This window comes from Sorghum bicolor, chromosome 6, assembly GCF_000003195.3.
Source record: "Sorghum bicolor cultivar BTx623 chromosome 6, Sorghum_bicolor_NCBIv3, whole genome shotgun sequence".
NCBI lineage: Eukaryota > Viridiplantae > Streptophyta > Magnoliopsida > Poales > Poaceae > Sorghum > Sorghum bicolor.
Genome location: NC_012875.2, coordinates 55,002,379 through 55,015,612, shown reverse-complemented (window position 1 = coordinate 55,015,612; position 13,234 = coordinate 55,002,379). Strand labels below are relative to the sequence as shown.

The 13,234-nt window shown below is 46.0% G+C and overlaps 2 protein-coding genes across 2 annotated transcripts; one reads left to right on the top strand and one right to left on the bottom strand.

Moving 5' to 3' along the window:
* LOC8060470 (E3 ubiquitin-protein ligase Os04g0590900) lies at positions 202-3,916 on the top strand. Its single transcript, XM_002448380.2, has one exon. It carries the CDS (start codon positions 818-820, stop codon positions 2,012-2,014), a length of 1,197 nt encoding a protein of 398 aa, XP_002448425.1. The 5' UTR covers positions 202-817; the 3' UTR covers positions 2,015-3,916.
* Positions 7,568-10,993, bottom strand: LOC8071080 (transcription factor bHLH96). Its single transcript, XM_021464107.1, has 3 exons — positions 10,325-10,993; positions 9,514-10,071; positions 7,568-8,073 (listed from the first exon to the last, which is right to left on the bottom strand). The coding sequence occupies exons 1-3, from the start codon at positions 10,658-10,660 to the stop codon at positions 7,927-7,929; spliced, it is 1,041 nt and encodes a 346-aa protein (XP_021319782.1). The 5' UTR covers positions 10,661-10,993; the 3' UTR covers positions 7,568-7,926.

Below are 13,234 nucleotides of genomic sequence, written 5' to 3'. Positions count from 1 at the left end.
TTTGACTATTTGTTTAAGTGAATTTGACTGATCAAAGCCTACAACATCTCTAACTGAAACCAAAAAAACCTTGCAATGAGTGCAAACATTGGGTTTCACTCAACAAAACCCTTAAGATTTAAGACGTTTTGGCGTCAAGAGAATAAGAAATTTTATTTGCTCCCTCTTCAGCTGAAGCTTGCACTGGTAGGCTTCATCGATGCTATTGCTCTGTTTCTTCATCTTGTTGTCATGTGCCAGGACCCAGACGTGTACTATTCTGTTTATCTTTCCTGTTACTGTTCATTTCTTATTATCATATCAGACGGACTTGTCTTCCTCATCTGATCTGTGTTTGTCAGTGTGCAAAGAGAGCATCGTAGTTAAAAGAGGAAAGCAACAGCAGCAGGGGCAAAGGAAAAGAGAAAAAAAGAAAGGAAAGAAGAGCTGCAGCACCAAAAACAAAAGCAAATAAGATGAGGTCCCAACCACCATCATCTCCACGTTTCCTTCCATCCCTCCCATATACTTTCCCTTGTAAACAAGCTTCTTCCCTGGCTCTCAAAGTCTCAAAGCCAGCAGCGTCATCTGATCTCTCCCCGTATCCTCTCACAATTCCCAACACCGAGAAAGGAGCATGGATCCAAGGCACCTAGTATGTCCTCTCTCTGCTCATCACAATGATTTATCCCAGAAGCTCACAGAGATGCTCTCCTAGCACCTGGAGACTCAGTCTCACAGACTGAGGAGTGAAGTAGCTACCATCTCGCCTCGTTTCTCCCAGTCTGCCGTTGCTGCTGCTGCTGCTGCCAGAGCCCAGAGCTCGTGGTGGGAGGCAATGGCCTCGTCACCGCTTGCAATCTCGGGGGGACAGCCTACCTGGGTCCCCTATGAGCCAACCAAAGATTGCTCCCAGGGCCTGTGCAGCATGTACTGCCCGCAGTGGTGCTACTTTATCTTCCCTCCGCCTCCGCCGTTCGACGTCGGCGGCCCCAGCCCCGACGACTCCTCCGGCCCTGTCTTCTCCCCGCTTGTCATCGCCATCATCGGCGTGCTGGCGATCGCCTTCCTCCTCGTCAGTTACTACACCTTCGTCTCCAGGTACTGTGGCACCTTCGGTTCCTTCCGGGGCAGAGTCTTCAGTTCCAACTCAGGTGGCGGTGCCCGCCGCCGTGGCAACGGCGGTGGCGGTAGCAGCGGAGGCCAAGGGCAATCCAGGAGCCAAGAATCGTGGAACATCTCGCCGTCGACCGGACTGGATGAGACCTTGATCAGCAAGATCACCTTGTGCAAGTACAAGCGTGGTGATGCCTCGGTCCACACCACGGACTGCTCGGTCTGCCTCGGCGAGTTCCGGGACGGGGAGAGCCTCCGGCTGCTGCCCAAGTGCAGCCATGCCTTCCACCAGCAGTGCATTGACAAGTGGCTCAAGTCGCACTCCAATTGCCCTCTGTGCCGTTCCAACATCACCTTCATCACTGTGGGGATGGGGACGGCGACGCAGGAGGCCGAGGGCCGTGGTCCAGGCGAGAGTGTTGGGAGAGACGCTGCCCATGAGGTGGTTGTGGTGATGGATGACTTGGAAATCTTGTGCGACGAGCAGCAGAGCATGGCGGGCAGCACAGATGGTGATGGTGATGGTGATGACCAGGAGGCAAATGGTGGTAGTCCGGAGGAAACGGACGACGCTGACAGCAAGGCTGAGATCAGAGAAGAATGCCCGCCGCCGCTGAAGTTCAAGCCAGGGCCTTCGTCGTCAGACCCGGACCATGACATCCGCATGTCCATCGCCGACGTTCTGCAGGCCAGCATGGAAGACGAGCTCTTCGCAGCCAGGGAGAGCGGCATCCTTGCAGGTGGCGCCGGCACATCAAGACGGTGTCCCGGCGAGAACAGCAAGGGGGGACGCAACAGCCGGCGCGCACCGCAGGACGCCATGGACACCGCACCGGCGATGAAGCGGTTGCCGCCTGCTGGGCGGTCGTGCTTCAGCAGCAAGAGTGGGAGGGGAAGGGATTCAGATCTTCCGATGTGAGCTCATCAGAGTTGTTTCAGATTTTTACCTAGGATGCTTAGCTTACTGGGCAGGCTTTCTTGTTTGCTTGCAAGACGGAATGTCGAATGGAAAAAAAGCAGGGACCGACATCATAGTCTGTGTGTCGTCTGGTGACAATGTTCATCCCAACATGTGATGCCAGGGTCCAATAGTTCGTCTGCATTGCTCGGTGAGGCCTCTTCTTCTGCTTCTAGTTGGTAGGCCTTGGATCATGTTTTTTTTGCTCTTCCATCCTACGTATTACGAAGGTTACGAAGACCCACATCCATTATTTCAGTTAACATGTTGTTACTGTGAATTCATTCAGTACAAGACTAGTCCAACAGTTTTCTGTTGCCTTCTGGTATTGCCCTGCCATTTTCTGGGTGGTCTTTTTTGCTCCTCTCGTTTTGTTTGACGTGTCAATGTTTGAGCCTTCGCTTTTACTAAATGCTGAGCACATAGTATGAAAACCGACTGTGCAATGGGCTAGGGACCCATCTTTTGCACTAAAACAAATGCTGGAATCCCGTTTGCGTTTGGAATTTCTCATCATCATAGCACATAGCAGTAGTGGACCTATTGCATAGCCAGATAAGCATGTGTGCTATAGCTCTGTTGTCTCTGAAGTTGCCTGTGGTCCATCATCCATGAACCCCAACAAGCAACAAAGCTGCAAACCGACGGTGCTTTACTCCCGGTCCTGGGATTAGAGTGACTTGTTTAATTTCGTTACTCTCGTATTATACTCCTGCAGTGTTACTGCGTGATCCATACTCAGATCTTAGCCTGTGATGGGCGATCAGAATCTGATCCCCCTCTGCTTTGGAAAAAAAAAACGGTTCCTTTTATCGGCCACGACGCACCACTGTCCACTGGCAATGGCCTCTCTCTCTCTCTCTTTTCTTTAGTTTGTTCCTTGACCCAAACAGATGCTTGAAGTTTCTGTGACAGAAACGATGCTGGAATATTTAGATATTAGGCGATGCCCTGGCTGGACAACATGTGGTTTGATATTCCAAATCCGTGGCTGGGGATTAGGTTACGTCTGGTACTCCATCTGGTCGATTCAACACGAGCCATCTTTGGTCGTTTCAGCTACAACTTTATTTATCATTATCCTTTTTTAAAAAAAAGAAAGAAAGAAAGAAAGGAGAACTTTGTGCTGGAGCCACGAGCCCACGATGTGTTTCCGGTGTTTGTTTAGTTGTTCCGGGTTGCCTGCCATGAAACGGCTCTACTACTGATGTGCCACCGTGAAGCGTGGACATACATACATGGTAGCAGATAGGTACATGGGTTTGGTCGTCTGATGCTGTCAGTGGAATGCATCACACGGACTAGGACCTGACGCCTGGTTTTTGGCACCGTTTGTATCATTGTACGGAGTATGTCTCCCTCTTGGTGATCGGTATCCGTCGCGATCGCACTTGCCGGCGATTTGGATCGTTGTGACTGCCTTGCTCGGCAATTTGCGACGTGGATTGCTGCACTATTAGGCTAATCTCAGTGCTTGTTTCACTTCACGGTTTCCAAAACGCCACATCAGCTTTCACAGGATGAAATAATTGATGAAACTATACTCCACAATGCAGTGTTTCATCTCATCATTTCCAAAACAAACTAAAGCATTTAATTGCTGTCAAACGATCAGATCATATGCTCCGTTGGCCATGTAGCCATTTGTACCCAAACGTTGCATGTTAATCACTGCAGCAGAAACGGTATAGGAACAATGATAAAATAAAGAGTTTTGACAGGAACCCATATTCATATATAGCAGTTCAGGTCACCGAAACATAGATAACCAAGATAGTAGTGCAGCCGATAGTAGTTCAGGTCACTAAAACATAGTAGAGGCGTAGAGCAGTTCAGGTAACCGATACATAGAGCAGTTCGAAATAAAAAAAAAGCAACGATAGTAGTGCAGCCGATAGCCTTCAGTTGAACCCATAAACTAGAACACATTGGATGGACATCGTTGCTTCATCCTGTACAGACAAAAAAATAGTTTGTTCATTGACATGATCGAGCACCCTTCAGAAACCAACCATAGTGCTATCAGGTTCATTGACAGTGATCAGGTTCCCAGCACTAACCTTGCTCCGCACCCTGCAGAAACCAGAGATCACTTCCACAATGGCACCCTGCAGAAACCAAAGTAATTGATAATGGGCATTCAGACATACCATCCATATATATAAATAAATGATACAAAAATATAAAACAATTACATGTATTATATCTCAAACTCCAGTTCTACGTGCATGACCACCAAACTTATTCCAAATATGGCGGGCGGCGGCGCCTTCCCTCCACTGCGAGGCGCGGGTCGCCGAGGACCGTCCCCTACCGGCGGCGCCTTCCCTCCACCGCGAGGCCTCTGAGGATCCCCGGGCGGTGAGGATCCCAGGCCGCTGAGGTTTCCCGGCGGATCCATGGCGGACGGCCGCAAGGATGGGGTCGCAACGACGGGGAGCGGCCGACGGCGGGTCGCAACGACGGTGGCGGGTCCCCTTCGGCCGGCGGCGGGTCGCAACGACGGGGAGCGGCCGACGGCGGGCCCCTTCGACCGGCGGCGCCGTATTCTTCACGCGCGAGAATGGAGTACTCTCTGGGCGGCAACGGGGCTGGATACGGTGGCATGGAAGGGACGGGGAGCGGGAGATTCAGCTTGCGCGCGCGAAGACGACGAGGACGGCGCGGATCCCGCCCGCACGGGATCAGGGATGAAATGAAATGCCACAGCGCTGGTTTCACTTCGTTTCACCCGGTTCCCGATACTTTGGAAACAGCGCGCCCGCGTTTCACCGGGATGAAACGATTGCATTCTCTCTCCTTCCTGTTTCATGCAAATATTCCTTCTGTGCTGATGTGTCCCTATATTAAATACGCATGAAACGCCCATGAAATGCCCATTGAGACTAGCCTTAGGCGACTCCTCTCGCTTCTCCGGCGCCTGGACTTGCACTCGGAAATTCGGAAGCTTCCAACTCGCTGATGCGGTCTCGAGCCGCTTGTCTTATAAGCCGTATTTTTTCTATCAACTATTAGTATATTTTTTTCATAATAAATTAGCGAACCGTATTTTCAACCATAATTTTTCAGAGCAGAGCTCGTCTGGTCTGGTTTCTTAGGTTACTAGGCTTTGCATGGGCTTGTTGCTCGCTGTCGCTAGGTACTGTAATAAGGTTGCTGCAGCAGCTAGCACAGCGGATCAGGCCTCTATTACATTACATTACATTACATTATGCAAAGACGCCGTTGGTGGCGCGCCGCAGCGCCGGCAAGGGCGGCCATGGCCGTCGTCGGCCCGTCCCTCCTTTTCCCCCCGCTCTCCGCCTTTGTTTCGAAAAATGAGGCGGTAGCAAAGCAAAGTCAAAAAGGCCGTGGGCTCGCCGAGAGCTGATTCTCTTTTCGGTGTCCACCATCAAGAGCCAGGCTGATTTTTGTTTTCTTTTCATTTTTCTGTGAGTGAGGATTCCGAGGCTAAACCAGACTTGGGCCTTGTTTAGTTCCCAAAAAATTTTGCAAAATTTTTTAATTCTCCATCACATCGAATCTTTAGACACATGCATGAAGTATTAAATATAGATAAAAATAAAAACTAATTACACAGTTTGGTCGAAATTGACGAGACGAATCTTTTGAGCCTAGTTAGTCTATGATTGGATAATATTTGTCAAATACAAACGAAAGAGCTACAGTGTCGATTTTGCAAAATATTTTGGAACTAAACAAGGCCTTGGATAATTGTTCGGAGTTGATTACACTTTTCGGCTAAGCCCAGCAGCGAGCAGGAGCTTCGGTTATCCAGGATGGGCTATGGCGTACATTTCGTCCTAGTTTTGGTTCCAGCTCATCTATCCTTTACTCAACCCAAAACAAATTGATTCTCTTCCTAACTTGTCTTACTACATAATCTTATTGTTTAAATCCAATCCAACTAATAAATCCACTAATTAGTTGAACACGCGAGCCTTCGATAATAAAACATATAGATTTGAACGTCACCTCAAAAGCCAGGCCTAGATTTAAAACACTGCGTTCACACCTTCAAATTTGACACAGGCATTAAACATTAAATATAGATAAGAGAAATAATTAACTATATATTTTGCCTGTAATTTATGAGATAAAATCTTTTGAGCCCAGTTAATATATAATTAGATAATAATTACCAAATACAAACGAAAGTACTATAGTAATCAAAATTTAAAAAAATTCTCAACTAAACAAGGCCTAAATCTTACTTGAGACAATTCATCAATATAATAGGGAGCTACTTCGTGTCAGTTAGCGCTGCTAGATCAATATGCAGGCCGCACATCAAAAGACGGACCTTGAAATTGAGACCAATTTAAAACATAAGTGAAATTGACTGAGATTTGTTGAATATGATTCAGAGTGATATGGAAAAACTCTATGCCAATTACTCAGTTTAGTGTAGCAAGGTCAGTATGTAGGTTCGAACAAAATTACAGACATATAATAAAATTTGTATGCTTTGATAACAACATTCAACACCAATAAAAACGCCCATCCGTGCAAGGCTTTGCATCACCTATAAACTAGAAGAATGCCTCGCGCGTTGCTGCGGAAATTACCGGTAAAATTATACTATCATAATATATGCTAGTGGATGAATTTTAGTATTCTAGCATGGACACCTAAATATATGTTAGAAAATGATGTGGTTTGCTAATGTGAATAACATAGATGCAAAATAAATGATATGTGTTAGTTTGATTTATTACTATATAATGATGTGAACAATTTGCATGACGGGATAATAATGTATTAGTGGATGATTTAGTGGATGCTGATGTGAACGCTTTGCATGGTAAGAGAATTAGTTAGTGAAATGCTCTTGTGGATGATGATGTGGATGCTTTGCATGTCAAGGGAATGAGCTAGTGAGGTTTATCTTTATGAGAGATATAGATGTGGATTGAAGATCAAAATAAAATAAATATTGTTAGACCCCTCAAATATTTATGGGCGATGAAATTATATATATATATATATATATATATATATATATATATATATATATATATATATATATATATATATATATATATATATATATATATATATATATATATATATATATGAAAGTTTTTTCAAGATAAATTTATTAATGTGGTTTTATATTTTCAAACTCAACAACTTAAAAGTTATTCACGATTTATATTTCCAATTTCTAACCCAAACCTTATCTAAAACTATTTTTTTTAGATATATATAGAGGGACTAGGTACCAAACATAATTTTACCAAATGCGGCTTTACCTATGCAGGACAACCAAACGACGGGAGATTGCACACGTTTATTTGTTTTGGCATGTGCTGCTGTGCACAGAAGTGAGGAGGGACCCCCGTTGTTGCACAATCCACGCCAAACAAGACCAGCCTAGTGTGGGCTTCGTTTGATGTTTGATTCCAGCAGGCCTGGGCTTTTCTTGTTCTTGCTAGCCGGCTCAATGCAAGGGAGCCGCCGCCCGATCGCAGTGAACGCGACAAGGGCACCCATAATCATATGCCGTCGGCATGCACGAACGTGACCATAGACCACAAAGTCCAGAAACGAACTTGCGTTACATAAGTACGCCAGCAGGCTCCCCTGCTGGCCAGCTACACTTTGGCAGCTACACTTTGCCTTGTTTGGATATAGTTGGATTCGCATCAATTCACATGTGTTGGGATGGATGGATTGGAGTAAAACTTAAACTAAATTTCACCACAATCCACTTCAACACACGTGATTGAGGTAAATCCGACAACATACAAACAAGTCCTTACAAGAAACGAAAGCAGACACCTGCAGTCCATGCTCCCCGGCTCGCCTGCATTGCGTTGCGCCGCCGGCAGACCACCTCGTCGGGCGGCTGGGCGGTGGGTTTCTCCTGCCTAGCTAGACCGCTCGAGGCCCGGGTGCCCTGCAGCTCCGGCGGCGAGCAGCCTGTGCGCCGTCACCTCGGCGTCGATGATGCAGAGGACGTGGTGCACCGCCGCGGCGATTTCCTCCTCCGTGGCCAGGCTGCACCCTTCCTCCGCCTGCAGAGCGCCACATGCGAGAGAGGAGATGAGTACAGTACATGTACATGTTCGTGACAATCGCCTCTGCCTACTGCGTCGTTGGGGGTCCGGCTCCTGGGCATGCTTCCTCCTCGCCATGTCAGGCCAGCTGCCTGCTCCGCTCACCAAGAGATTCTACATGGTGGTTCTTTTCTCCTTTATTACGGCCTTGTTTAGTTTCAAAATATTTTGCAAAATCGACACTGTAGCTCTTTCGTTTGTATTTGACAAATATTGTCTAATTATGGACTAACTAGGCTCAAAAGATTTGTCTCGTCAATTTCGACCAAACTGTGCAATTAGTTTTTATTTTTGTCTATATTTAATACTTTATGCATGTGTCTAAAGATTCGATATGATGGAGAATCTAAAAAATTTTGTAAAATTTTCTAAAACAAGGCCTACGTCAAAAAGAAACGGTCAAAACACACGGCCTTTCCTTTACACTGTACTCCCCTATCCGCTCGATTTTTGAAGGTGACGAGACCGCATGGAGTACAGGGACGTCAAAAGCCCAGTGCAACAGCTTGCCAAACACAGCAGTTCCGCTTTCGCGCCCTAGAATCTCGTGGTCAAAAGCGAGCGCCCATGGCTCGTGCTGCAGTCGTGCTGGGCTCGCAGGGGAACAGGCCAATGTGTGATGAGTGTCATGCAAATGCCTCTCCCGGAATTTGGGTGGACGTGATGCTACATCATTCAGTTTCCAAAAAATTCTAAGATTTTTCCTAACATCGAATTTTGCGGCACATGCATAAAGCATTAAATATAGATAAAAAAAATAACTAATTACACAGTTTATCCGTAATTTGAGAGACAAATCTTTTAAGTCTAGTTAGTCTATAATTAAATAATAATTGTCAAATAAAGCCGAAAGTGTTACAGTAGCGAAACCCAAAATTTTTTGCAAACTACCAGTACAGAAACTAATCTAGGCCTTGTTTAGTTCACCCCGAAAACCAAAAACTTTTCAAGATTCCCTGTCACATCAAATCTTGAAGCACATGGATAAAGCATTAGATATAGATGAAAATAAAAACTAATTACACAATTTGTCTATAAATCACGAGATGAATATTTTGAGCCTAATAAGTCTATAAATAGATAATATTTGTCAAATAAAAACGAAAATTCTACGGTGCCGAAATCCGAAAAAAAATTTCGCAACTAGCAAGTGTGTATCAGAGAGCCTTTGGTGTAAATAAAGGACAGAGGATTTGGTCATGTAGTTCTTGCATAGTGGCAGTGGTGTGAGGTGACCAAAGTGCAGGTTAGCACGGCGATGCACCATTTCAGGCCGCACGACGAAACGAGCCAGGGGATAATGATGCTTTGACGACGACGGTTGGTCAATGGATGGAAGGAGCAAGAGATCGTTGCTAGCTATACAGATCAGAAAGTGTGTAGCTGTGGCAGTCGTACCAGGAGGTTGAACGTGTAGAGCACCGTGGCGTCGGGCGCGGTGGCCACGGTGAGGTGCAGCACGTGGAGGCCGAGCTCCTGCATCACGGCCACCATCCGCAGCAGCTGCCCGGGCCGCCGCGGCGCCATCACGCGGAGGCTGGCGTGCCCGTGGTCCACCATGCCCACCTCCACGTCCGCCACCGCGGCCGCGCGGCGGCTCGCCTCCTCCCCCTCCACGACGGCGGCGGCGTACTTCCGCGCTTGCTTGGCCTGGCGCCACGCGTACTGCGGGTACCGGAAGAACCACGCGAACGGAGGCGGCTGCGGCGCCGGCGCCGGCACCTCGCCGCGCGCCGCGGCGTCCCCGCTGTTGTTGCCGGCGGACGCCGGGTTGTCATGGCCTGGTGACAGTTTCGCCGCGTTGCGCTCTGCCGCCGTGTCGCTGCGCCGCTGCTGCTGCTGCAGCAGCAGCTGCTGCCGGTTCAGCGCTAGCTTCTGCGCCTCAAGGGCCTGCAGGTGCAGCTCGAGCTCCTTCACGCAATTTATGGCGCCGCTGACCACGGCCGCCTTATCGCTCTACACATGAATAAAATTTATATTTTTTAGATTACAAAAACATTTGACAACAAGAAAAGTCACGGGATGAGCAAACGATAACAGTGCCATCATCTGATTCGCAAGCCAACATTCTTTCGCCGGATTAGCGGCATACACTAGAGAATCTGAATCCCATTGAAACTAACGGAGGATGGAATTGGAAATGCATGGCCAGTTGGCCACAGCGGAGTGATCGGGGTTCTGGAACGAACAGTAGCGAAGGATTGCGTACCTGGTGGACGTAGGAGTCCGGCAAGAACGAGCGGAGCGCGGCGAGGGCCTCGCTCATCTGGCGGCGGCGGTTGCGCTCGAAGGCCATGTGGTTCATCAGCCGCTGGTTCTCGGCGTCCGAGTCGTTCTTGGTGGTCCTCTGCCGCCCCCGCCGGTTCCCCCGCACCTGCTGCACGCTGCTCTCCCCGTTCGCTTGGGACGCCGCCGGCGCCTCTGCCGGTGCTGCATTGCCGAAGAGGGAGCTCTCCGCCCCGGCAGAACCGGCGCACGCGGCGGCGGCGGCGGTGTCGTAGACGAGGACGTCGCTGGTGGTCGTGCACTGAGCTTCCAGCGTCATGTCGATCGGTGGTGTCGCACGGAGGCCAGAGCGCGCGCGCGCTCTGCAACGGACGTACGCGCTCGCCGCCCGGCGGCCTCTTCTCTATGCCGGTACGGCGCTATGCTACGCGCCCCTCCTCGCTGCCGCCTGGCTGCCTGGCTCCTCCTCCTTCCCCCGCAACCTTGAAAGAAAGAAGAGACGAGCAGCAGCAGCAGCTACGCAGCCGATGCTGGTCTTGGTGCTATCTGCGTGTCTCACTCTCCAGCGTGGGCGCGGGTCGCAAGGCCAGTAGCGGCGGCGGCGGCGGCGGCAGCTCTTCAGCCAGCGCCGCAGGTGAGTGGCTGTGGCAGGATGCTGCAGCAGCTGGCGGCGCGCCGTGGCAGATCTCGCTCGCCGCCGCAATGCTCCAGGAGATTACCACCAAGGCCTTGGCTTTGTTTAGGCCCTTGTTTAGTTCGCAAAAAATTTGATTTTTAACTACTGTAACACTTTCGTTTTTATTTGACAAAAATTGTTCAATCACGGAATAACTAGACTTAAAAGATTCATTTTACAAATTACAGGTAAATTGTGCAATTAGTTTTTATTAATGCTCCATGCATGCGACCAAAGATTCGATGTAACGAGAAATCTTGAAAATTTTTGCGAACTAAACAAGGCCTTAGATTGAAGATAAAAATTTTTAGGATGTCACATCGGATATGTCGGAAAAATATCGGGAGCGGTTTTTAGAAACTAATAAAAAAACAAATTACATAGCTCATCATGAAACTGCAAGACAAATCTATTAAGTATAATTAATCTGTCATTAGCACATGTGGGTTACTGTAGCACTTAAGGCTAATCATGAAGTAACTAGGCTTAAAAGATTCGTCTCGCGATTTCAAACCAACTGTATAATTAGTTTATTTTTTTATGTACATTTAATATTTCATGTATGCGTCTAAAGATTCGATGAGATGGATGAAAAAATTTTGGATGGAAAACTAAACAAGGCCTTAGATGTGAAAAAAATTTGAATTTCGCTACTGTAGTCGTTTATTTGTGATAAATATTATTCGATTAAAGAGGTTAAAAGATTCGTCACGTGATTTATAGTCAAACTGTATGATTAGTTTTTGTTTTCGTCTATATTTAATGCTTCATGTATGTGCCACAAGATTCGATGTGATAGAGAATCTTGAAAACTTTTTGTCTAAAAAATTTTGGGAAATCGACACTGTATCACTTTCATTTGTATTTGACAAATATTGTCCAATTATAGACTAACTAGGCTAAAAAGATCCGTCTCGTTAATTCCGACCAAACTGTATAATTAGTTTTTATTTTTATATATATTTAATACTTCATATATGTGTCTAAATATTCGAGGTGACGAGAATTGTAAAAAATTTTATAAACCTTTTAGAAAGTAAACAAGGGCCAAAAGCTCGCTTTCTTTTGGCGTCGCGGTGGAACCGTGGAACAATCTCTCTGCGAGGCGAGGCTGAGCTAGCTGTGATCCGCTCGGTTTTGCTCTCTCTCTCTCTGTGCTGCAAGCTGCCACGGCTGCCTCGGCCTATGACAAAACCTAATGCCTTGTTTAGATATAATTTTTTTTTAATTCGTTATAGTAGTACTTCCGTTTGTTTGTGTTAATACTATCTAATTATAGACTAAGGCTTTGGTTAGATCCAAAATTTTTTTTGGATTTTGACACCGTAGCACTTTCGTTTTTATTTGACATATATTGTCCAATCATGAATTAACTAGGCTTAAAAGATTCGTATCATGATTTACAGATAAACTGTGCAATTAGTTATCTTTTTATTTATATTTAATGTTCCATACAAGTGTCGCAAGATTCGATGTAATGAGAAATCTTGTAAAGTTTTGGGTTTTTAGGTGCATCTAAACAAGGCCTAACTAAATCAAAAAAATTTTATCGTGCTTTACAGGCAAACTATGTGCTTAGATTTTGTTTTCGTCTATATTTAATGCTCAATGCATATGCTGTAAGATTCAATGTGACAGAAAATTTTGAAAACTTTTTGATTTTGACGGTGAAGGCCTTGTTTAGATGTGAAAAAATCTTGGATTTCGCTACTGTAGCATTTTCGTTTGTTTGTGATAAAATATGGTCTAATCATAGATTAATTAGAGTCAAAAAATTTGTCTCACGATTTACAGGTAAACTGTGTAATTAATTTTTATTTTCGTCTGTATTTAATATGCCGCAAGATTCGATGTGACGAGGAATTTTAAAAACTTGTTTTTGCGTGAACTAAACAAGGCCTAAACTAGGCCTAAGGCTTTGTTTAGATGCGAAATGATTTTTGATTTTGCTACTGTAACACTTTCGTTAGTTTATGACAAATAATATCTAATCATGAACTAACAAAGTTTAAAATATTCGTCTTATAATTTACAGTTATATTATGCAAATAATTTTTATTTTCATATATATTTAATATTTTATGCATGTGTCGAAAGATTTAATATGATAAAAAATCTTGTAAACTTTTTAGTTTCCTTTTGGTTTCCGGGGTGAATTAAAGAAGGCCTAAGCTCCCTACAGTGGTCAAAGCGACCCATAGGCCTTGTTTGCGAAAT